The 26482-nt window shown below is 38.8% G+C and overlaps 1 protein-coding gene across 3 annotated transcripts in view; it reads left to right on the top strand.

Annotated features, from left to right (window-relative positions):
• The window catches only part of PLGRKT (plasminogen receptor with a C-terminal lysine), a 44177-nt gene extending 18750 nt beyond the window's left edge, over positions 1-25427 (top strand). For all 3 annotated transcript variants that reach the window (XM_030293263.3, XM_030293265.2, XM_030293266.3), the window contains exons 4-6: positions 20525-20655; positions 21233-21342; positions 25038-25427. In XM_030293263.3, coding sequence (XP_030149123.1) covers positions 20525-20655; positions 21233-21342; positions 25038-25159 — 363 coding nt within the window. In that variant the 3' untranslated portion in view covers positions 25160-25427. The remainder of the gene's footprint in view (positions 1-20524; positions 20656-21232; positions 21343-25037) is intronic.
• Positions 25428-26482: the final 1055 nt, after the last annotated feature.

Below are 26482 nucleotides of genomic sequence, written 5' to 3' on the forward strand. Positions count from 1 at the left end.
TTAAGTCTCGTTTTGATTAAACCCTAGTACCCGGCATTGTTGTTGTAAGAGATTTGTTGCCTTTCCTTCTGGACCTCATAGTGCAGATAACAGAGCTCTAAGTGGTGTGAAGTTCATTGCTGCCCAGGCCAGGCCAACTCCTCACCTCTGTGCACCCTTGCAGCAATGGAGATTGGTGTAGGATTACCTGATTGAGGAGAATGTGCCCCTACCCCCTTGAGCCTGGTAGCGGTGGGAAAGGGGAAGGTGCATTGAATTATCTGTGAGGCTTTTCCAACCAAGCCTCCTTCCCACAGATTCTCTACTCAACCTAACAAGTGGCCAGCTTTAGGGTGTCTTGGCTTACTAAAAGGATGAGGACAGCTGAGCTGGACAAAATATGAAAAGAAATGAACATACCAGGGTGGCTGTGGGACTGCCCTTTTTTCCTCATGATTGAATACAATTAAAGGCCAACCTTACCTCTGCTCCAAGGCCACAGACCCTGCCTTTGATTCTGGAGGACAGTCTCAGGAATGTGTGCCACTGCTCACAGGGTGATGAGGAGAAGGCAGTGCTGAATCAACACCGGGTTTACCACTGCTTCTGACCAAAGACTAAGGAATAGCCATTGTGACATCATCTTTTACCCAACAACACAATTCGTTACATGTGACAAACTAGTTTTGTGGAATTTTCTGACATAAAATCAAAGTGCGCTGCCCTCATGAAAAATATTGTGATAATCTGGATAAAATTAGTATTGCAGTTGGTTATGACTTCCTTCTGTTATCTTAGCCTTTCCCCCCCCACCCAGGCAATGTTTTTGGACATCTTGGCTTTTTTCTGTTTCACCCTGAATGATCAAATGTCAAAAATTGCAAATGCTTCAATGATAAGTAATCTTATTTTGATTTAGCACAAATCAAAACCATATTGCATCACATAAAGTTGTGTTAAATCAATGATTATAGATAAACTGAATGATGCTTTAAGCACATACAAACATTTAATCTTTGGAGCCAAATTCCAAGGTCTTTTGGTGGCCAACATAAATTCAGCCAAGTATTTTTCTGTTGGTATATGCTATATATCCTTTATTTGTTTTTCTTAGAAAATTCTGCTACTTTGATATTTAGAGTAGGGAGACCTAGTAGGGCAAAAGAACAAATATCTCCTTTGCAACAATTTTCTGACAATTAGCCATTATAGTAGTCAACAGAACTTTTTTTTTTAAGATTTAGTCTTTTTGAATTTCAAAGACATTTAAAAAGTTCTCTCCTGAAATGTTCCTGTTTGACATGATACAGGGAAGGCAGCACACATGTAGATTTGACTGCCATCACTACACTTTATTTCCAACACCCTGGACTTGCCTTTTTACACTTACTGTCTCTCAAAAGATTTGTGAGGTAGGTGTGTAATCGCTGCATCTGATGGATTGAGGTAACTGCTGTGTAGAGTCCCACATCTAAGACCAGAGAGCTAATACCAAAGGCCTGAGGTCAGAGTCTGGATCTCCCTGGCTCCAAAGTCACAAACCCCACCTTTATTTGGTGAATTATGGAAGGCCACCAAGAATAAACACTGTAGAAGAAAGGCGAGGATGGTGTACTGGTGTTCGCATTCTGCCCTTGGATTCTGTGGGAGAGAGCCCAGGTAGGAAGGGTCTCCAGGCCCCACAGCTACCTCTCTGAGTCTCTGCCTAAGGCCCCTCCGTTTGGCCTCTCCTGTGATCTTCAGATTCTGAAAATGGTCTGGCATCAGTCCGCCTTGGCCAATTCTGTCAACATGTCCAGATCTTCCCTTAGCACTCCCATGGTTTTACAGGTTAATTTTACATGGACAAAGGTAAGCAAAATAGAGACATAACTAGTTTATGAAAATATAAACTTAACTAGATACAGAGTGTGCTGTTCCTGAGATCCTAAGCCAAAAAACATCCTAGCCTGAGGCAGATGAAGGCTGGCACCAGGGTTTCAGAATCTTCTAGACAGCCTGTGTTGGTTTCTTCAATGAATATCTAATCCAGATGATACCTTCCTGGTGCATCTGGCCACATTCATCAACCATCCTGGGTATTTTACACTTCAGGCCCCTGGAAACCTCACCTTTGCTCCTCACTCCTCCTTGACATTTCTCTTCGTCACTTAGGTTTTCCTGAAGCACATTCTCATTGAGACCTCCCAGGGTCCCTATCCTTCAGAGGAGGTGAGTTTCACGTACTGTGAAGCAAGTCCCTCCACTTCATATTTGTAAAGGCTTTAGGTCACAAAGGAAGGCCATCCTACCCTGGAGTTCATGCCAGAATCCCTTCTCTCTGAGGGCCAGAGGCAAACTCCCGTCACTTCCTATTTTCTCTCTGGTATCACTCTGGATGACCCACTAGCATTCTATCCCTTTCTAAGAGCTTGTAGAGAGTGGGTCATCTGCAAAGCAGAGACGATGGGTACACTTAGGATTAAATCCTCAGATTTTTCCTAGATCAGTTTATCCTCTCTGGCCACCTCCCCAGGTCCTCCTTGATGACTCATTACTCAGATGTTGTCAGGAGAAATTAAAAAAATCTTCCCAGAGTCTTTTAATCACCCCCTGAAAGCACATGGCAGTTGGTACAGACTGAGAAAGAAAAATGTACCCCTGACAGCTAGGCCCTGGCACTACCAGTTAGGCCATGGTGTTCTCCTAGGGAACATAAGCAGCTTCAGAGAGCACCACCATCAGACAAGACCACTCTATAATCATGTCAGAAAATAGACAAAGAAATGGACATTGTCCAAACTACAGAGATGACTGGGTGACCCCCTGCCCCATGCTGACTAATGTGAGGGCTGCTCCTTCTCTATTTACAACTTGCACATGCTTAGTTCTTGCCACCTTCTAGATAAGAAGACTTAAAATATCCAGTCATGGAATTATTCCCACTTTCTGACAGCACTCAGTCCAGATGATCTCTGAACCTTCCCCCAAATTACTTAACACAAGTCCATGTCCTATAAATCTCTTCTAATAGTCTCTTACTGAGACACCCCACACTTCCTATGGTATGTTTCTCTTTCGCTGCAACAAGTCAATGAACTCTACTTTTTTTACTTTACTTTTCTGGTGGTCTTCAGCAGGAGGAGCACTAGGATAAGATAATAAATATCTAATGCTTATTTAACATTTTCTCTATGCCAAGTACTATTCTAAGCTCTCTGAACATATTAACCCCTGTAATCCTTGTTACACATACTGAGATTGCCACTATTACTATTTCCATTTTGTAGATGGGAAACTGAGGCACCAGGAGGTTGAGTAAGTGGCAGCCCTGTTTCCCAGAAGAGGAACACTCCATCACAAGTTTGGGCAGTCTTTAAACTATGGAACAGACAAGAAAACACTTCAGTTCTCCATGTTCTTTAGGACCAGGGTGATAAAAGGCTAGACTAGTTCCCTAGGACTATATACTTGCTAATTTTAAGCCAAAACTTGGAAAGTCAGAGGGAAAGAGTAGGAGAGTGACCTCATTTCTGAAGAATTTTTATTTTCTTCACTGCAAAAATATGATCTCCTGCCAAGAATAATGAGTTTATATAGGTTTTAAGGTATATTCCCCATGATATTCTCCACATAGCCTGTGATATTTCAGTGTTTACCAATGTGACAGGCATGGTTTCAGATTATCACTAATCAACAGAATTAATATCTCAGGGCTTGGCTCACTCGATTTCTCAACAACTCTTGATACAGTTGATCACTGATCACTCCCTCCTTGAAACTACTGTCCTCAATGCTGGGAAAGCCTATCTCCTGGTTCCCCTCCTCCTTCGCTAATGAAGCCATCTCAGTCTCTTCTGCCTCCTCTGCTCCCTGTTGCACGTTCCAGGAGTGGCCCTGGCTCATATCACAGTTGTCTTCTCTGTCTGTGCTCATGTCATAGGGGATCTCGTTCAATCTCCTAATTTCAAATACCACCTATATAACTGATAACTTCAGATTTATATTTCTACCCTAGACCGATCATACGGTCTACTTGACGTCTCTACCTAGATGTCCATAAACACCTCAAACATGTTCAAACCACACACAATTCCTTATTCTTACCCCACCGATCCCATTCTTAGCCATCAGATCTGCTCATCCTGGAGCTTCCCCATATCCACAAGTGCGACCACCATGCTGTGCTCAGGCTTCAAACCTGAGGTTACCTCTTACTCTTCCCTTTCTCTCACACCCCATTACCCAGTCCATCAGAAAATCACTTTCAGCTCTAAGTTCCAAAATATCCACAATCTAACCACTTCTCACCACCTCCATTGCTACCACACTGCTCCAAGCCTCATCTTTGGCCTCCATTCGTGCTATAGCCTCCTAACTGTTCCCCTACAACTTATTTCCTTCTTATACTGAAGCATGTCATACACATAGTGAAGTACACAAACCCTATGTATACAGGTCAATAAATTTCTACATATGTTTATACCGGTATAAGTACCACCAAGATCAATATATAGAACATCTTCAGCCCTTAGGAGGCTTCCTCCTGCCTCTCTCTCTCTCTCTCTCTCTCTCTCTCTCTCTCTCACTGCTTAAAGGCAACCATTATCCAGACCTCTATCCTCATAAATTAGTTTTGCCTATGTTAATGCTTCATATGTATGCAATCACACAGTATGCATTCTTTTGTCTTTTTTTCCCATTCAATATTATGTCCACATTGTTTATTCATATTGTTGCTTGTAGCCATAATTCATTTTTTCCAGGCTTTGTAGTATTCAATTACACAAAACCACAATTTATTTATCCATTCTATTGTTGATGGGTATTTGGATTGGTTCCAGTTTGGGTCTATTATGAATATTGCTGCTATGAACACACATGCTCATCTCTCAGACTGGTCCTGTTAAAGCATCAAATCACACAAATTCCTGCTTATAACCTCCAGCAGCTTCCCATCTTCTTCAGAGTAAAAACTAAAGTTCCAGCAAGGCATGTGAGAAACTGAATTTTGAATTTTACCTTATTCTAATTAATATCATTAATTTTAAGTTAATATATTGCTAGTGGCTACCATAATGTACAACACACCGCTACAGTAACTCTGGATGTCTGGCAGGTAAAGCAATTTTCAAAATAGTTTTTTCTGGCATATTTTTCATCTAAGTAAATTTACAACAAGCTTGTGAAGTTCACTAAGATAATTCCTGATAGGATTCTGGTTGGAATTTATTCTTGGCTATTATATAGTATTTATAATATTATGAATAGTTTTTAATGGTTTCTGGCATATAAACATTTTTAATTTTTGTATGTTGAGCTTATATGATCTTATATTCAGCCATCCTGCTAAATTATCTTGTTGATTTTCATAGTTCTGGGGGGGGGGCTTTTTTAGTCATTTTTCAACTTATTTTCTCAAATCTTATAAATAATCATTATCCATTTGTTTTAATTCCTGCTTTTACTGCACTATGGTTAAAAATGGTCTACGAGATTTTTGACTTGAGAATTTATTGGGATATTTTATTGTGGTATAATACAATGTTCACTAAATATTTATAAAGAATATTTTCCTATGTTTATTGGGCTATACACGTATACATAAAATTAACTTGTTAATTTAGTTGCTCAAATCCTCAATATTCCTACAATTTCTTTTTTTAAAGTTTATTTATTTATTTTGAGTGAGAGCGGGAGAGTGGCTGAGACCAACTGAGCCACCCAGGTGCCCTAAATTGATTTTCTATTGGATTTGATACAGGGAGTGCTGTCTTCCTCCAGACTCAGAATTAATGATGCCAATATCTTTCATGAAAACTCATGCCTTTCCCTTCCTACCACGCTGTCTTTTATGTGGCCTTCCCCCCCACCCCCCCACTGTGGGCTGATACTAAGCCACTATTGCTTTTAATACTTCACATCTTAGCTTGCTTATCAGTACTATCAAATTAGGTTTTAGTTTTCAAAAATGAGGTCAGTGTGAATAAACATCCCATCACAAAAAATGTATCTCTTTCTCATTAAGCAGAAACATTCATGAGGATTATAGAAGAACATTTTATTTTATTTTATTTTTTTCCCAACATTTATTTATTTTTGGGACAGAGAGAGACAGAGCATGAACGGGGGACGGGCAGAGAGAGAGGGAGACACAGAATCGGAAACAGGCTCCAGGCTCTGAGCCATCAGCCCAGAGCCTGACGCGGGGCTCGAACTCACGGACCGCGAGATCGTGACCTGGCTGAAGTCGGACGCTTAACCGACTGCGCCACCCAGGCACCCCTAGAAGAACATTTTATAACACAAACCTCTAATTACATTTATGTTTATGTTTCCCAATTTGACCTCTCCCTGTCTGTGGCTATTCAGTTTGGGTTTTTACTTAGCATTATATTGCAGGAGGAATGAGTATTTCTGCAGGGATTTAACAGCAGCAAATCGAAGATTTATTGGTTATGACTGGGTCAGGCTCACCTTTCTGTAGAACTCTTAGACCCATACACATCAGAAAAGGACAAAATGTAAAAATAACAATTTCTTCCATTTCAGGAATTAATGGTTATTTTCTTATAATAATGAAATGGTATTTTATTCTTAAAATCACATGTGAACATGAATATTGGAAGTATTATTTCCCAGAAACAGGAAACTAAATAATGGATTCTTTCTACAGCCTACTTCTGTCTTTATACTGAAATCAGGTTTAAATAAGAAACTTCCAATATAAGGTTTGCCAAAAATTCATAAGAAATGGAGATGACCTACCCCATGAATTCTTCCTATTAGCAATTATGTCGCTATATTAACTTTCTGATATTAATTGGATTCTGATTTTAGTTATTGTGCAAACATATTTTCTTCTAAATAAAAGAATATCCAGATTAACAACCATCCAAACTGAGCTCCCCAAATACCCTGTAAAAAATGGTGATGGGCTGATATCTGAGCAATGTTTTAAAGGAAGGCAGATCACTTCAACTCACCCTCTTGACCAAAAATTTAGTATGGTGTATATGGCACCTCTATAGGGCAAGTAAGCATCTAATACTCAAGGACAGTGATATTAGTATCAGACATAAGAAAACTTGAAGAAAATACAGAAACATTTACTGAGCAAAAAAAACCAATATTCTTCCCACCTCTTGCCACTGCAAGGAAAACCTGGTGTGTTTTGGTATGAGAATAGAAAAATATGGAATATAATGCTTGAAAGTAATGATTTGTGAAAAGGAATATATATATATATATATATATATATATATATATATATATAAAATGCTAAACAGTTTTTCCTTTCTTCTTTTATAAATGTAAAGATGGAATGTTTTATTATAAAATTATTTATAATTTTTTGCATCTGACTAGAATTATTCCTTACCAAGTGGTTCAGATGTTTTTGAATAATTTACTGAGAGTGGAATACAAAAGACCTTTTTAAGATACAGGAAGAATTACGAAGTCAGGCGACTATATAACCACATATCTTCCTTATTTTTTATAATGATTTAAAATAAACACATGCTGGGGCACCTAGGTGGCTCAGTCGGTTAAGCATCCAACTTTGGCTCAGGTTATGATCTCACAGTTTGCGAGTTCGAGCCCCGTGTCAGGCTCTGTGCTGACAGCTCAGAGCCTGGAGCCTGCTTCAGATTCTGTGTCTCCCTCTCTCTCTGCCCCTCTCCTTGCTCACGCTCTGTCTCTCTCTCAAAATTAAATAAACAGTAAAAAAACTTAAATAAACACATGCTGTCATTTACCTATCATGACTAATGCTGAAAGGGTAGTCTGTCTCATTTCTTTTTTTTTTTTTAAACACCTTTGCTGAGGTATAATTGACATAGTATAAAATCCACCCATTGTAAGGATTCAATTCAGTTATTCTTAGTACATTTATAGTGTTCTGCAACCATCACCATAATCCAGTTTTAGAACATTTCCATCATCTCCAGAATTCCCTTGTGCTCATTTAGAGTAAGTCTTGGATCCCAACACCCAACCTGGAAAATCACTAATCTACCTTCTGTCTCTATAGATCTGCTTTTTCTAGACATTTCAAACAAATGGAATTCTACAGTACTGTATCTGTCTGGCTTCTTTCACAAAGTATAATAATTGTGAGTTTCATCCATGTTGTAGTATATTTCCTCCTCCGAGGGAATTTTAGAATCAGCTTGTCAAAAAAAATGTTTTATTTATTTTTTAACTTTATTTATTTATTTTGAGGGGGAGAGAGAGAGAGAGAGGCAGAGAGAGGCAGAGAGAGGGAGAGACAGAATCCCAAGCAGGCTCCACGCTGCCAGTGAAGAGCCTGATGTGGGCTCAAACCCATGAATTGTGAGATCATGACCTGAGCCAGATTCAGGAGTCACAGACGCTTAACCGACTGAGCCACCCAGGTGCCCCTGTCAAAAAAAAGTTTTAAAAACTCCTGCCAGCCAGGTGGGAAAGTCTTTGCTCAGCATAGCCTTTAATGACTCTTGTTTCTTGCTTGGATTCTCCATCTGCTGAAGTATTTTGGAATAATTATTTTAGATTTAGAACATTTCTGAATGTAATAAAACTACATGAAAGTACAAAAGTACTTTTTATTGGATAAAGACCTTCAGTTTCAGGATTCCCTGAAGACATCAACATGTAGGATTAGAAGCACTACCATTGAGAAGACAGAAAGGAAAATAAATAAAGAATATCTACATGGTTATAGTTGTATTCAGTGTGGTTAGTGTTATCTTTTTTTTTTTTTTTTTTTACTTCTCTTTTGCTTTGGCTCATATCCTGAAAATAAATACTTTGCAAATTTCCTGGCTATCATGGTAAGAGGTGTTAAACAATATTATTCTCCATTTTATTGTGACTGTAATAGCGTCTCATTAGACCAAAGTCATGTATCTGACAACTTCTTGTCTGGCCCATGATAAGGAAACAAGGAGAAATCACTTAAAGACAAAAGAACCAAATAATTATAACAATTGTTATTAATAATTATAACAATTATATTTATATACAATTGTATACATATAATATATATATAATTATAATAATAATTGTAATAAGTATAACATACTCATAGGACGTCCCTATCATGTCCTCATTAGAAATTTATGTACTTCTACTTTATACACAGTTCTAACAAGCTTTGCTCTCTTACTGCCCCTAAGACAATCAAAAGCAACAGATCATTGAGAGGGACAGAAAGAGAAGAAAGGGAACCAGGAGACACTGGTGCTTAGAAGAGGATTTACTACTAAGAGTGAGAAATAAGCACTTGATACAGGAGGAGACAGAAAATAGATGCAGAGGCCTGGGACCACTCAGCGAACTATGACAGCACAGCTGGATTACAGCCCAGGAGAGCTAATGATGAGTCTATGTCTTTACTAAAAGAAGGTTCCTAATGTTCAAACCTAGAAAAAGGTATGTAACTACTAGCTAACTAAATTCATAAATAAACAAACAACCAAACTACTTTGGTTTGCTATATTCTTTATGAAGGCAGCAGCATTTATACCATATACTGCAGTAAAAGCAGTATATACCTTTTAGACAAATGTCTGTTAAAATGGTTAGAAATCTTTTGCAAATTTCTTGCTAGAAGGAGTATATTTCAGTCCTCAGGATAATGCTTTTATTTTTTATTTATTTTTATTTTTTAATGTTTATTTTTGAGAGAGAGAGAAAGAGTGAGAGTGAGAGTGAGAGAGAGAGAGAGAGAGAGAGGACAAGCAGGAAAGGGCCAGAGAGAGAGAGGTCGACAGAATCCAAAGCAGGCTCCAGACTCTGAGCCATTAGCACAGAGCCTGACACGGGGCTTGAACCCACAAACTGCAAGACCATGACCTAAGCTGAAGTCAGAGGCTTAACTAACTGAGCCACCCAGGTACCTCAGGATAATGCTTTTAAATATGAACAGATGATTCCTAATATTGCTGAAAATGTAGCATTTCTGCATTTCTTATTTTTTGGCCTTTCCTCATCAACTGACAAAAATTACGATGCTGGGCTAATCTTTGGGAGATTGCAACCCCATTCATAACTAGATATTACAACATTTAAAGTCCATACTATAAAGAAGTTATTGATTATCGTTGGGTTAAGTTACATTTGCAGTAAACTAAACATCTTATGAATTAGGTTGTATAAAACATTTTTCTATTACTCAATGAACATGGGACTTATTATCTGAAAATAAATAGTACGGAAGATAGGTTTCACTGAGAACAATGGATCAACAGTCCAGAGAAGGAGCTTGCGCCCTGCCAACTACTCATTTGGCAAACTTGCACATGCCTTTTAACCTTCTTGAGCTACAGTTTCTTCATCTAAGAGGTAAAAGAAAACCCAGTACAAACAGAACTACAGATACAGGCAAGTTACCTAATCATTCTTACCCCTCAGTTTCCTCTTTTGGAAAAATGGGGATGTTTGTTACCTCTGCCAAACAGACTGTTACAAGGAGTAAATGGCTCAATAACAATTAGCTTTTAGGAATCATATTGTCACTTGTGTGCAAATTTTGTCTTTTTCTCCTGAAACATATTTTTACTTCCCTAGGCTTCAAGATTTACAGAAATGTATTTCCATCTGATACTGTGTAAAGCTGCTTCTGCTCTTCCCATACAAATATCCTTTCCTCCACCAACCACAGGCATGTTTAAAAAAAAAAGATGCTCGGGGCGCCTGGGTGGCGCAGTCAGTTAAGCGTCCGACTTCAGCCAGGTCACGATCTCGCGGTCCGTGAGTTCGAGCCCCGCGTCAGGCTCTGGGCTGATGGCTCAGAGCCTGGAGCCTGTTTCCGATTCTGTGTCTCCCTCTCTCTCTGCCCCTCCCCCGTTCATGCTCTGTCTCTCTCTGTCCCAAAAATAAATAAACGTTGAAAAAAAAAATTCAAAAAAAAAAAAAAAGATGCTCTATATACATAATTTCTTTTTAGCCCCATAAAAAAGTAAACCCACGAGGTAGATACTATTATTATCCCCATTTTACAGATGAGAAAACTAGAGCATACATATGTTGTGACTCACCTAGGTCACAGGGCTGGGAAGAGATGAATGGAGTCCCATCTAGAAAACTGTAGGAGGCCAGGCTGACCAAAGCTGGGAGGGGCTGCAGCAGACAACAAGGTTAGGACATCCTGGGGCACAGATATGGTCTGAAGGACCTGGAAAACTGAGCAGAGAGGCAAAAATAGAAGCATTAGAAGTTTTCGAGCAGCGGAGCACCAGGGGCAGAATTGATATTTTCAAATAATCAATCTTACAATTTTGTATCTATTTTCTAGGCAAATAATAGCAACTAACTTTTATTTAACCCTTATTAAAGCTCTGCTCTAGACCTCTGCATGTATTTGCTCATTGAATACTTATAACAACTCTAAAAGGTAGGCACTGTCATTTGTTCCATTTTACAGATGAGAAAACTGAGGCGCAGAAAGATGCAAGAACTCACCAAAATCCAGACAGCTTGCAAGTGATGGAACTAGGCTTCCCTGGCAGGCAGCCTGGCCCTGGTGTCTACTATGGCCTCAGTGCCACAGTGCTTTCGTTAATAGACATGTACCGCAGTCTAGACATATAAGGCTAGCAGGGGAGGCAGCAAGAATGGAGAAAAGGGGAAATTTTGAAAGAAAAGTGGGTGGGATTTCTGGACTCACTAGAACTTGGGGGGAACAAGAAGGGGAGTAAGTTGAAAATGAAATAAAAGTTTTCATTCCCCTGGGAGAATCACGGCGCCTCTGAGGAAGACAAGGAGCTGGTCTGGAGGAACCACGATGGAAATGCAGGTGGTGTTGAATTCAGGGTAGTGCCAGGAATGCTAGAGAGATGGCTGCAGCTGGCAGCATTGCTCAGTGAGTAGACAGCACTCCGGAAAGAGATGTGAGGGCCTCCTGCAAAGATAAACTCTCAAGTCAGGAAAACAGGTAAACTCTCCAGGGAAGAGAGAGCGAAGAAAGGAAAAGAGTAAGTCTCTAAGTCTAGGTAACCACCAAGGACAGGAGATGAGAGGAAACAGCAAGACGAAGAGGCTAACACATACCAGTGCCCGTGGCGCACCAGCCCTTGCAAATATGCCGTGGGATGTAGGAGAGCAGCCCTGTAAGGCAGCTAATGTTGCTCCTGGAGATAGAGGAATTTGAGTTAAGGCATTCAGGGGTCTTTCCCACAATCACACAGCAAGTAAGTGATGTAACTGGAATGTGAACCTAGTCCATGCAATCCCAAAGTCCGTCTCTTTCCATAAACAAAAATGTGTGGAAAGGGGAAAATGCCTGACACAGGTGAAGGCTGGTGGCTGGTGTCTAGGACAAGGGTGGCAGGACACAAAGCCCTAGAGGTGAACCAGAATAGGATTTTAAAAGGCTACATCATGTCTAGGAACTAAAGAGCCAGTGGAAGTTTTTCAGCAGGAAAGTAATATAAGAATCGTTTTAAGACAAGAATATAAACAAATATAAAAAGAGAAGTATTAAAAAATGGACAGGATGGGGAAGAAACTAGGACCAGAGAGCACAGATGGCGGTAACGCTGTACTTTTTTTGATGAGTAATGATGCTCTGGGCTGGAGCTGGAACAAAGGCAGCACGGAAGAAAGAGACTGGATTCAGGAGGTATGCAGAGATATTATGGTAAGACCTGCCCATCCCTCTCCCAGGGGAGGTCCCCAGAAGGCAGCTGGAAATAGGATCTACCACTGAAAAGAGTTCTAGGATGGAGATTTAGAATTCAGAAGTCATCAGGAAGAGATGGTATCACCAGGAACTGGAAGACCAAGAGAAGATGACCAAGCAGGAAATTCTGGGGGCAAAGTAAACAAATAGAGGATTTGAAGGACCGTTTCTGGAAAAGGCTCCAGTGGTCATCTGCTCTTACGAGTTTCCTTTTCCTTTTGTATCCTGTCTACAGAAGGGGAGCAGGTCTTGACCTTTCAGAACTTCCGTTGCTGCCTGTTCTGCCCTCATCTCGAGCACAGACACTATCTTCCTTACAAAGCCATGGGCTGGCTTTGTTCTCTCTCAGGGAGGGATCCCAGAGCCCCAAACCCATGCCTGTGCAACAGGACAGGGGAGGTCACGTCTCAAAGAAATGTTTAGACAGTCAAGTCTGCAGACCCTGGTCATTATTTGGAAGTGGTGGTGGCTACTGGTTCTCTGAGAAATCCACTGTGGCACTGAAAAGGGCGTCTTGTAAGGACCATGAAATGCTCACATTCAGAGAGTGGTAGTTACCGAAATCACTTAGGAGAGGGGAGCATGAAATGCTGGTAAGAAATTGGAGGTAGTGAGTTGTTGAGGTTCTTTCAAAGAGATTTAAACAGAATATTCAGGTCAGTCTGTATCCCAGGTCAATTGAGAGCTCTTTATGCAATCTTTCTAAAATTATGGCATCAAATATATGGAAAGCTAAAGGTTTTTCAGATGATGATCACATACCCTGCCATTCACCCCTATTTTCTATACTGACTTGATACTTCAGTATACTTAACAGTAGACTGAAAATTTGGACTTTGGGACAGGCAGGTCTGGGTTAGAATCCCAGGTCTGCTATTTAATAACTGAGGCCACAGGGAAAATCACTCAAACTTTGAACCTCAGTTTCCTCAACTGTAAACTGAGATAATACCTCCTGTGGCCGTTAATATTGACTGGATTGTTTAACTTCTGTTCCATTCCAACTCCCTTATCAAGTGCCTGTGGATACAACAAAGGCTGGAAAAGTCAAAGGCAGACTCCCTTGCAGCTGGGTTTCATATCTAACCTAGTTCTGCCAAGTAGGGCATGCCTGAGGGAGACTCTGGAGGTAGACGTGGGCGGGGTAAAGCTCCAAGAAGACACTGGATCTTGTAGTAACCACTGTAGAAGTGACTGGTATTTTGGGAATGTGGAGGTGGAGTTTCAGCATTTGGACCCAAGTATGTGACAGGAGACAGTAGCTGTGGGGTTCCCCCAGAAAAGTCCCATGTTCTGGCCGAGCATTCTCCTGGTTGTGTTGTTCCTGACAGTACAGAATGCAAACTGATTTTCACTGCTCCCCCAGAAATTCTTAAGCTGCTAAATACCCTGCAATAATTGTCATTTTGTTTAAACTACTAGTTGGAATGGATTCCCTTTTTTTCAACTCATAGACCAACCTCATAGGGTTTTGTGGGAAAGGCAATGTATGTAAACTAGTACAGTGCTTAACACCTCATGAGCCACGTTACTATTATTAGCGAATCGTATGTCCTCAATCGTATGTCACAATTAGCGAATCAGTGTCCACAATGAAGTAAAAATAAGCATCCTGCAATTTCTTAAGGATTTTCTGATTTTATTTTTTTGAAACATATTTTGGTTCTAAGATTCTTAGTTCTACGTATTATAGAGGTTTTAGTTTTGTGCACAGTTAGGATCGACAAAGTGAAACATTAATTATCAAACTAAGAAACATGTCCTGTTTAAAATGAGGAAAACCAGGATAAAAGAAAACGCCCGTATTGTTTTTTACTTAAGTTGTGGAATTGTCTTCAATTTCAGTACCAGACACAGTTAGGAGTGATCTTAAAAGACTTTTAGACAATGGCTGAGAAGGTCAAAGGTCTTTTGTTCTTTCCCAGGCTCTGCTTATCTTGTTAGCATCTTCTGATCTCATTGGGGAGATCCATAACAACATAGAAGGTTTTTGCCAAACTTGCATTCTTATCTTTTATTTAGGGAGACCTTACTGTTTTCAAACATTTGAGAGTAAGAATGGATTTAATTGTGTTTAATCTTTATTGGAAGATATGTAACAAGATGCTGTAAGCAAAGCTTTTAAGCTTCTAAATACTACTGTGATTTTGTTTATGTTCAATTACTTTCATAAGTCATTGACCAAAAAAATAGTAGTTTTTAAAAAAAAAAACAACTTGAATTTATTACTCATTTTCCTTTCTGGATTCTCCCCAAACTATTTAGTGGATGTTGAGCATTTAAAATATCTGTAGAGCAGGGCACCTGGGTGGCTCAGTCAGTTGACTCTTGATTTCAGCTCAGGTCATGATCTCATAGTTCCTGGTTTTGAGCCCCACATTGGACTCTGAGCCAACAGTGCAGAGCCTGCTTAGGATTCTCTGTCTCCCTCTCTCTCTGCCCCTCCCCTACTCATTCTCTCTCTCTCTCTCTCTCAAAATAAATAAACAAACTTAAAATATATCTATCTGTAGAGCCAATTAAAGACAAATCTACTTGTTACAGTTTTCATTACAGATGCTTCATGTTAGCAATCTTAGTTTATGTTCTATTTATCTGAAATTCTGATTTTGCTTTTAGTTTAGGGGGTATCAATGATGTCCCTGTTAATTTAACAAAGGCCCAGACAAATATGAAGTATTTTCAATTCTGATAAAAAAAAAAAAACAAAACTTCTTTTGTGACAGGACACATAGAATTCTTTTTGGCATTGCCCAATTAAGGAAATAAAAACACAACTTTTCTGTTACTTGGGAATATATTATGCATAAGTTAAAAGGCCACTGGAAACTAAAAAGACAGAAGTAACTGAATTTTTTCAAGATTGGTTTAATTATTTCTCAAAAATAGAAAAGGCTCCAATGGAAAAAAATGCAATGAAAATAATTTATAGGACAATGTCATTGCCTTCTTTGAGCTCTGAAAATATTTTCTGCATCCAAGTGAAATTTAATCACTTTATTATTGTATTAAGGGGAAATTTGCATTAAGTGGTCTGTGGAACTTTATGTAATTGTCCCTTCTGAAACTCAAGAGATTGATAAATTACTGAGGTCAGTAATTTTGTGACTGTTCTTAATATTTTTTAAACAAAGAGGGGTGCCTGGGTGGCTCAGTTGGTTAAGTGTCTGACTCTTCATTTCAGTTCAGGTCATGATCTCACGGTTCGTGGGACTGAGCCCCTGCAGCTGGCTTCTCTCTGGCAGTGCAGAGTCGGCTTGGGATTCTCTCTCTCCTCTTTCCCTGCTCATGTGCTCTCTAAATAAATAAATAGATAGATAAAGCTTAAATATATATTTTTATATAAAATATATTTTATTAAATTATTTAAATATAACAATTAAATATATTAATATGTTAAATATATATTTATTTAAAAATATATATGTATAATATAAATATATATATAAACACAGAAACTGAAGAATTAAAATACACAAGAGGGGGTTGCCTGGGGTAGCCCAGTCAGTTGAGCGACCGACTTGATTTCAGCTCAGGTCATGATCTCACTGTCGTGAGATGGAGCCCTGTGTCCAGCTCTGTGCTGGGCATGGGGCCTGCTTGAGAGTCTCTCTTTCTCTGTCCCTCCCACACTTGCCCATGCACTCTCTCTCTAAAATAAATAAATTAATTAAAATTAAATAAAATACACAAGAAAGAGCAGATATAACAGTTTTATGAATGTAGTCAGGATATGGTTTCTACTACTATGTACAATTAAAAAAATTTTTTTTATGTTTATTTATTTTTGATAGGGAGTGAGAGACAGAGTCAGAGCATGAGTGGAAGAGGGGCCACGAGAGAGGGAGACACAGAATCCGAAGCAGCTTCCAGGGTCTGATCTGTCAGCACAGAGCCTAATGTGGGGCTCAAGCCCACAAACGTGACATCATGGCCTGAACTGAAGTCAGACACTTAGCCGATTGAGCCACCCAGGTACCCCTATTACAATGATTTTTAATAAGCTAGTTCCCTTTTATTATGTTCTCTTTAAAATGAATTGTGGTTCTATAACTGTTAAACTAGTATCAGATAAACCTATAAGAACATTAGAGTCTGAAGTCATAAGCAGTAACATTCTAATTTCAAACTGTTTTGTAAAGCAATACCAAAAATAAGAGACAAAAAAAACCCCTAGTATTATAAAAAGATCTAAAATTCTTTTAAAATAGGATGAAGAATTTTACATTTATGATTTGGGTTAAAAACTGCTAAGGAGGGGTGCCTGGGTGGCTCAGTCAGTTAAGCATCCAACTTCAGCTCAGATCATTATCTCACGGTTCGTGGGTTCAAGCCCTGCATCAGGCTCTGTGCTGACAGCTCAGAGCCTGGAGCCTTTTTCAGATTCTGTCTCTCCCTCTCTCTCTGCCCCTTCCCTACTCATGCTCTGTCTCTATCTCTCAAAAATAAACAATAAAAAAAATTTATTTTAATTAAAAAAACTGCTAAGGAAACTTACTGTACATGTTCTCTTTTTCTCGTATTTCTTATGTGTCAATATTTGGGGAAGAAGGGTGAAAATGAATGTACATTTATTTACATGATGCCTACTATTGGTAAATTAATAGAATTATCCCTTATGGCTGCTGAAAAAGTTTGTTAATAAAATTCATTAATTAATTTGAAGTTTGAAATGTATTTAGATCTAGGCCTATGATTTTAAGCATAATTTATGAAGCATGAGATAATTAATAAACTTTTAATTGATAATTAAAATTATAGCTCAGTGATGTCTTTCATCAGGAATTTTTTTGCCCACAGAGAGGGTATGCATAGATTTTTTTTTAATGCTAGGCTCAGAGTTTATTGTAGATACACAGTCTTACTGATTATCACAATTTATGATATACAGAGATGAATGCCTCTATTCTTATTAGAAGAGACACATAAAATAAGATTTGTTTATAACCATTTTTAAAATAAACTTAAATTTTAGAACAGCTTTAGTTTTATAGAAAAAGAGGACAGGGGCGCCTGGGTGGCTCAGTCAGTTAAGCGTCTGACTCTTGGTTTCAGCTCAGGTCATGGTCACATGGTTTTGTGAGTTTGAGCCCTGCATCCAGCTCCGCTCTGACAGTGCAGAGCCTGCTTGGGATTTCCTCTCTCTCTCTCTCTCTCTCTCTCTCTCTCTCTCTCTCTCTGCCCTTCCCCCACTCATACTGTCCATCTCTCTCAAAATATATAAACTTAAAAAAAAAAGAGGACAGGGTTCTTGAATACCCCATACTTAGTATACTCTACAGTTAATATCTAACATTATTTTAACTGTCACAACTAAGAAATTAACATTGGTATATCACTATTAAATAAATTCCATATTCAAATTTCATTAGTTTTTCCCTAATTTCCTTTTCTGTCCCACGATCCCATCCAGGATGCTTCATTACCGTATACAAGGCGATTCACTCTTTGTGCGTGAAGTTTAAAGGTCTTTGGCAAATGCAGTGTCACCTTTCCACCACAATAGTGCCATACAGATTAGTTCCACCACACTTACAAAGCCCTCTGTTCCCAATCTTTTGAGAATTCCCAGAGGATCAGTTTTCAGACTGATATTTCAGCTTGATCTTTGGTTGGGAAAACCTAGGCTGTGAATTTTTTCAGGCAGTGGTTCTCAATCCTAGCTGCACACTGGAATTACCTGGCAACCTTTAAAAAATATTAATGACTGGTCCTCACTCCAGATCCTAGTTTCACTGGTCCGGGGTGTGGGCCTGGGCATTGGGATTTTGAAAAGTTCCTGAGAGGCTCACAATGTGCAGGTACGATTCAGAACCACTGATCTTGTGTTCATCTGTTTCATGACTGGATTCAGCTGCATTTTGATAACAACACAAATGATTAATTGATGCATCTACACCATTTTGGGGGGGAGATACTATGAACTGTCATGTAAGTTTTTAAGTAAGTAATATGGCAAGGATGCATTTCACATGCTAACTAATCATGTACACAAAACACTGTGGCTGGAGGAGGCTTTTCTGCTGTTATTTCCTGTTTGATCAACCTGGGCAGCTCCAGGTTATTTCCTCGAAGGGTATTCAGCCATGTTTCAGGTTGGCTTGACCATCATCTCTGGACTCTAGGATGCTGCTAATCCCCTGATATCCAGCCACTTTCCCTACCCAGCACGTGGTTTATGGCCCCTGCCTGAGTGTCTGTTAAGGAGTCCCCAGGCTCTAGGTTTTGTGGACTATCTGGTAAGCCCAGACCTGCCTTCAATTGTCAGCTACCTTCTATGACCCTCTTCAGGTTGACACAGGAACCCTGCAAACATTCTCCATACCCCCTGGCGGCTGAGGAAGACCGAGTGGCCTCTCTCAGGTCTGCTCTAAGCCTAGATCTGCCTTGCAACCATTTCTGCTCCACTTCAGTTGCCCCTTGCCAGAATTCCCAACGGAAGATAGGCCCACAGGTGCACTCTGGGGATCCCCAAACCCTAAATCCATCACAACCCTCCAGAGTTTCAACCCCTAAGAGGGGCCAAGGAGCCAAGCCCCATCTTTAAATCTAAAATCTCCCTTTCTTCTTCTAGTTCCTTCTTACAGTAGAAAGGCAGCAAGAAGGGAAAACTGAGTCACGTTCTCATTCCTTCCCACCCTATGGTTTACATCATGAATTCTATGCTTGCTGTCCTCTATGTTCTGCTAATGATACACAGTGCCAAGATTTTAGAATTTAAAAAACAACTTTTCTCTCTCAAGAATCTGACTTTCTTGGGGTGCCTGGATGGCTCAGTCGGTTAAGCATCCGACTTCAGCTCAGGTCATGATCTCACGGTTCGTGGGTTTGAGCCCCATGTCCAGCTCTGTGCTGACAGCTCAGGAGCTGCTTTGGATCCTGGGTCTCCCTCTCTCTCTGCCCCTCTCCCACTCCCACTCTGTCTCTTGCTCTCAAAAATAAATAATAAAAACATTTAAAAAAAAAAAAGAATCTGAATTTCTCAAAATAATGGGCTGTCAGACAGTTGCTTCTCTTGTTTTCTAAATATCCCTTCAGAAATCCAGTCTCCTTCTGTGCTCTGGGCTGTATCTGCTTTCTGCTCCAATGAAGCGAAAGACACTGACTAAAGTGACAAAGCACTTGAGGCAAAAAGAAGATTATGGCAAAGAAAAATCTCTATTGATGTCTCAGAGTAATACCCCTCTACAATCATATCATAAAATGATATGGACCTGCTACATCAAGTGAATGTCAATTTGCAGCCAGATAAATTTGGAAAGCAAAATGATTTCAATGCAATTTCTAATAATGGCCAATAAGACGTACTTGCATTTGTTTTTTAAATTTTTTTTTCAACGTTTATTTATTTTTGGGACAGAGAGAGACAGAGCATGAATGGGGGAGGGGCAGAGAGAGAGGGAGACACAGAATCGGAAGCAGGCTCCAGGCTCTGAGCCATCAGCCCAGAGCCCGACGCGGGGCTCGAACTCACGGACCGCGAGATCGTGACCTGGCTGAAGTCGGACGCTTAACCGACTGCGCCACCCAGGCGCCCCAAGACGTACTTGCATTTAAAAGCACATAGATCTTTCCTCACAAGTGACAGAATAGGCTGAACATCTATTTGAGGGTTGAATAAAAGTTCCAGATCACATGCATTCAAGACCTGAGGACACAGAAGAAGAATATCATATCCAGTCTGTATATATATTCCAGGAAGATTTCACTGCCAAGGTGACAGCTGTGGATAGCTGTCCAGAGGAACTTTAGTCAAAGTCTATTGAGATTAAAAAAAAAAAAAAAAAAGACGAATAAAAACAAATGAAGAATGAAAATCCCTTGGAAGAGCAGATTATTAACTCTGTGCTCCAAATCAAAAGATGAGTAACCAGACTTTGCTATTTGTTTCTTCCTCAGCTGGAAAGACAGCTAATGATGCAGAATGAAATGAGAGAAAGGCAGATGGCTTTGCAGATTGCTTGGTCTCGAGAATTCCTCAAATATTTTGGAACTTTTTTTGGCATTGCAGCCATCTCTTTAACAGCTGGGTATGTTTGCTATTTACTTTAAACTTGTCGTAAGTAATTTACTTATTTTTTCTTTTGACATTACATATTATCATAAAGTTGACCAAGACAGGACTTTGTTGCATATAATGTATATGTAAAAACAGTAATCCCTTATAGCTTAGTCCTTGGAGATAACTGTAGAACCAGGGTAGAAATAGTTAATTCTACCTCTAGTGTCTCAGATTTCTTCTATCCTTTTCTCCATTTTATAAGTTACAGGACTGACTTGATACCAAGATAGAAGAAGTCCTCTGCTAATTTATCTCCACAATCCATAAGGGGGATATAGCAATACTTAACCATTTTTTAAATGATTAATCTGAGCCTCAACGTCAAATAAAGACGAGCAAGTCATAGACTCTGCTCTTGAGAATTGCAGACTCTGGGGAGAGATTGTGGGTAAGAAAATTCTATTTCTGTAAAATACTCAAATGAACTAAGTACCTTCTAAAATGGAAGACATTCGTCCAAAAGCAGGTAATTTTTTTTCATTGAGTATGGAGATAAGTATTTACAGGCCATTCTTGATATTTATTCTTTTTTGTTCTTGAACCAGAGCAATAAGAAGGAAGAAGCCAGCCTTCCTCTTCCCTATCATTCCATTAGGCTTTGTCCTCACCTACCAGTATGACTTAGGATATGGAACCCTTCTCCAAAGAATGAAAGGTCAGTTTTTGATAAAGCAGAGTCTATTTCTGATTCATCTTCTGGTTCAAGGATCCTCTCCTTATGGTCCCTTCATTTATGGGCATTTTGACAAGACCCCTCTCTCTGAGCTTCCAATGACCAACATATCTGCTCCCTCTCACAGCAGTGTGCTAGAGTCAACTCATACCAGCTCACGTGAACTATCAAATTTTCAGGAATTTGTAAGCTGGTTGTTAAATACAGTCATTAAAAATTTAATTATATAAACTTATAATTAAATAAATTATAAAAATAATATTAAATTCTATTAAAAACAATGGTAATATATACTCAACTTATCAGTTTTTCATTATTTTACTATTATCAGTACTCCTAAGTTATGTGTATCTATTTTATGTGTATCTACTGTATCTGCATGGCAGAAATGCAGATACAATATACAGACACAATAAGATACAGATACAACCCTGACTTCAGTGGCATCCCATTGGTAGCCTGAAGTTGGTCATGGTGGGAATATTTACACATGGAAATCTGCAAACACCAAATCAAGGCTTGACTTACTATTTTGTTGATTGTCTAAGCCAGGGGTTGGCAAACTATGGCCTGCAGGCTGGCCACATGTTTTTGAAAATAAAGTTTTATTAAAACACAGACATGCCCATTGATTTCTGAATTGTCTGTGGATATATTCCCATTACCACAACAGAGCTGAGTGGCTGCAATAGAGACATAAGGTCCCACAAGCCTAAAATATTTACTGTCTGGCCCTTTTAAGAAAGCTTGCCAACATGGTCTAGACTGAAGGAAGTGAAGAAGAAAATGTTAATACTGTAGATTGTGCTTAAATGTTTGTTGTGTCAATGGCTATTACATTGTGACTAGCACAGTTGAGGAAATATTCTCCCAACATTTAAAAACTGTTATCTGAAAAATAAATAAAGTAAAATAAAATAAAAACTGTTATCCGATTCAGCTAAGTTGTCTATATCATTCTCAAACAAATAACATTCCAACATATGTTACTGTTTCCACTTTTGTCCTACTCATTAGTATAAATGAAAATACCAACAAACATTCATGTTGGAATTATACTCTCTCATCAATTACAACTATAGATTAGCTATGAATATAATATTTCAGGAAAAAAACAATAAAAACATTCTGAGAATCAATTTGCTATGGGAAATTTATGATAAAGTATACAGAACATTTTATTTTTTTTTATAAATTGTGTGCTACATTTATTTTATATAAGTAAAATTTATAATAAACTTATGTTCATAATAAACTTATATGCTTTTTTTTTTTCCGGGAGAGCTGGTTGTTAAATAATCACCAGCACCATGCTGTTCTCACAGAACTCTGGATTTTATTGCCCTAGAAAATAGCACTGCCACTGTCCCTTCTTCTTGAGCCTTTGACCCAGAGCATATTCCTCTCATGGGCTCTGTGGGCACATCACTGTCTCTCAAGCTCTGTGGGGACTGATTTGGTACAGGAAGGGAAGAAGTATAGGAAGGTATTGGAATCAGGGAGTAGAACTTCTCTTTCCCAAGCCTAGAGAGATACAAGGGTTACATGTTCTTAAAAATTCCCATTTGAAGATGGAAATACATTTTCCACACAAAAACTCTGCAAAAATGTTCCTTGGGGTCAAGCATTATTGGTATCATATCATAGTTCAGCTATATTGTGGGCTAAATAGTTTTTTGTTGATGGCCTAGAAATTTCTTGATTGCATTATTACTATGGGAAAATGAATTAAACACTGACCTACAAATTAAATTCTGGAGTGCAATCTCATTTTATGCAGGAGACTAACTACACAACTGATTTACCAATGTTAAAGCTCATTTCAATAACCTACTCAGTTTCATGCTACTCATCTGCTTAAGAATTCATTAGTCTGATTTTGCAAGATGAGGAGCTCTGGAGATAGATGGTAGGGATGCCTGTGCAGCATTATGAATGTTTTTAATACCACTGAACTGTACGACTCAACATGGTCAAGACAGTAAATATTATATGTATTTTACCACCATAAAAAAGAATGGGGGGAAAAAACTCACTAGTCTTGAGTTCAATTGTTTCATTGTTTATATGGACATTAGAATTCTCAGCGCCTCATAAAAATTAATATGTACTATTAAATGTCAAGCCTGTTACACAGTATTCACTTGAACATATTACTAATAGAGAACAAGTTTATTTTCTAAGAACATTGTGATTGTATGTTTGGGAAGTAATTTTATTACAGGTCCATCAGAATCCACAGAACATATAATTTTAAAATTTCAAGACACACTGTGGGAATTTCCTGTTTAAAAAAAAATATATAGGGGCACATGGGCAGCTCGGTCAGCTCTTCTCAGCTCAGGTCTTCATCTTACGGTTGTGAGTTAGAGCCCCACGTTGGGCTCCTCTAATCTACCAGGAAATGTGCCATCTTCGAAAGTTTAGGTTATAACATTTAGCCCTGTTAACTAGTGATGACCCAATATATACAACCCTTGTTTGACTGAATTTATCATCAGCCTTTCTGCAAACACATGGTGAGAATTTGCAGTATGTGAGGCCCTATCACATGGAAACATCTAGTATGTCATCAAAGGCTTATCTAATTACATATCATTTATAATGATTTTTACTTACTACTTAAGACAGAGGCAAAAAAAAAAGATGTTTGCAGATGGTTGAAACATTATAATTTGAAAATTGTAAGCCCACCCTCTTGGGCCTGGGGTACAAATTAACTGTGTGCTAAAATAGAGGTACTTAAAGGAAACATTTGCCTTCATTCCCAAGGAAAGTTTATAGAATGCCAACAATGTAGATTATAATTTTTTTAATCTTGCTAATTAGTCTTCAACTGGGCCCAAGACAGTACTAGCTGTTATTTGAAAGAGGAATTGTTTATAAAAATGTATATTCTTGGGAAGCCTGGGTGGCTCAGTTGGTTAGGCGTCCAACTTCGGCTCAGGTCCTGATCTCACTGCTTGTGAGTTTGAGCCCCACCTAGGGCTCTGTGCTGACAGCTCAGAGCTTGGAGCCTGCTTCAGATTCTGTGTCTCCCTCTCTCTCTGCCCCTCCCCTGCTCATGCTCTGTCTCGCTTTCTCTCCCTCTCTCTCTCAAATATAAAAAATAAAACATTAAAAAATATGTTTTAATGTATATTCTTGTGTGTATGTATGTATACAGACTAAAGAACATTTAATATTATTTTGGGTATAAGTGGTTTCAGGTAAAAGATTAGCTTTTCTGAAAAGGTAGAATTTTAATAAGCTTTATTTTCTCTTATGTGTGTCGCTTATATATTAAGGGCAATATAGCAAAGACTTTTTGGCTTCTCCATCCCAAACCCCTCCAAACACAACTAAGGCTTACCATCCTGACTTTCCTTCAAGGGACTAAGTATTACACGTGGTATTCTTTTTCTTTTACATTTTAAAATGCTGTCTTCTATCAAATAAAATCTATGGCATATCATTTATCTCTGAGTCTTCAGAATTCCTTTCCTCCCAAAGGAAAGAATGGCCTTCCTTTGGGAGTTTCCTTCCCCTAAGGACAATGGGTGAAACATGTGAATGTGAGATTTAGGGGCATGCCTCCAACACTGTTACAGCTTGTCATTGCGATATAGCAATTTGGCCTTCTCACAAAACACTAATGGCCATTTTGTCACCTTGCATATTTCTGTACTTTATTTAAGGTGAAGCTGAGAACATACTGGAAACAGAAAAGAGTAAGTTGCAGCTGCCAAAAGGAATGATCACTTTCGAAAGCCTTGAAAAAGCCAGAAGGGAACAGAGTAAATTCTTCATAGACAAATGAAATTATGTTTACCCACCGAATCTCAAAACACATCATTGTTGACTTGAACCATGGTTTTTACAATTTTTAGATGCTTGAGATTTTGATATAATGGATTTTATTTTAAAATATTAAAATGCAAAATGGGTTTTGTTAAATGATTTTAAAATAAAATTTATAACATTCAACACAAAATTATGGAGGTACTCTAAATAACTTATTTCCTATATATATGTGTGTATTACAAATATCTAAATGTATAATTAATAAATTATGTTGTTTTGAATTTCTGGAAGCAAATGTCCTGCTGCTCTCATTTCTCTGTCACACATGTTCCCTATCACATTTCTCTCCCACCAATACTTCTTTTATTTGGATTTGTCGATTGTCCTGTCTCTACATGATAGAAAACAACTAATGTTAATGACTAACATGAATATTGTACTTATTATGGCCACTTATTTTTTTGCATATATTATTGTAATCATCCCAACAATCCCATAAAGCAGGCATCATTTTACAGCTGTGGAAACTAAGACACAGAGAGCTTAAATTACTTGCCTAGAGCCATATATAGACTTGAATCTAAATGGTTTGGCTCCAGTGAATATGCTCTAAAAGGCCTTGAAAAGGTTAGACCTTTAACACATTCTTGCCAAGCGAAGACAGCTGTGAAAGACAAAAGGTAAACACAGTCAAATGATGATTCAGGACAGAGCTGCTAAAGAGGTGGCAATGAGGGGAGGTTGATTAGGATCCTACCTTTTTACTTCCACTCACCAGGAAACCTATACTCATAAGATAACCCTATTTAGCCCCATTCCTACAGTTGCAAACCCTACATATATTAGAATAATTACAAAGATATTTCCTGATACCTACTCTGTATCAAGCACTATTGTAGGCCCTAGGGTTACATGAGTGAATGAACAGACAAGGTTGGTGCATCTCAGGCAAAGGAATGTGTTCTAGTAAGGGGTGGAAGAACTGAGAAAGGAACAAACAAACATGGAGATAAACAAGACCATTTCTGATGGTGATGAATGCTCCAGTAGAAATAAAACAGGATGATTAACAGAGTGATTGGGAGCATGTGGGGAGGGGGGACTATGGATCTGGGACAGTAGGAACTGCCTCTCTACAGAGGTAACATTTCGGCTGATACTTGAATGGTGAATTAACCAGTCCTGTGAAGAGCAGGTAGGGGGACAGGGAAAGGATCTCAGCAAAGGGAAGAGCCAGAGGGAAAACTCTGAGACCTGGCATGGCCAAAGAATAGAAAGGCCAAGCAGAATAGGAGGAGATGAAATCTGAAGGGGGAACACAAGCCATTGTTATAAACAA

The sequence above is a fragment of the Lynx canadensis genome, chromosome D4 (genome assembly GCF_007474595.2).
Source record: "Lynx canadensis isolate LIC74 chromosome D4, mLynCan4.pri.v2, whole genome shotgun sequence".
Lineage (NCBI taxonomy): Eukaryota > Metazoa > Chordata > Mammalia > Carnivora > Felidae > Lynx > Lynx canadensis.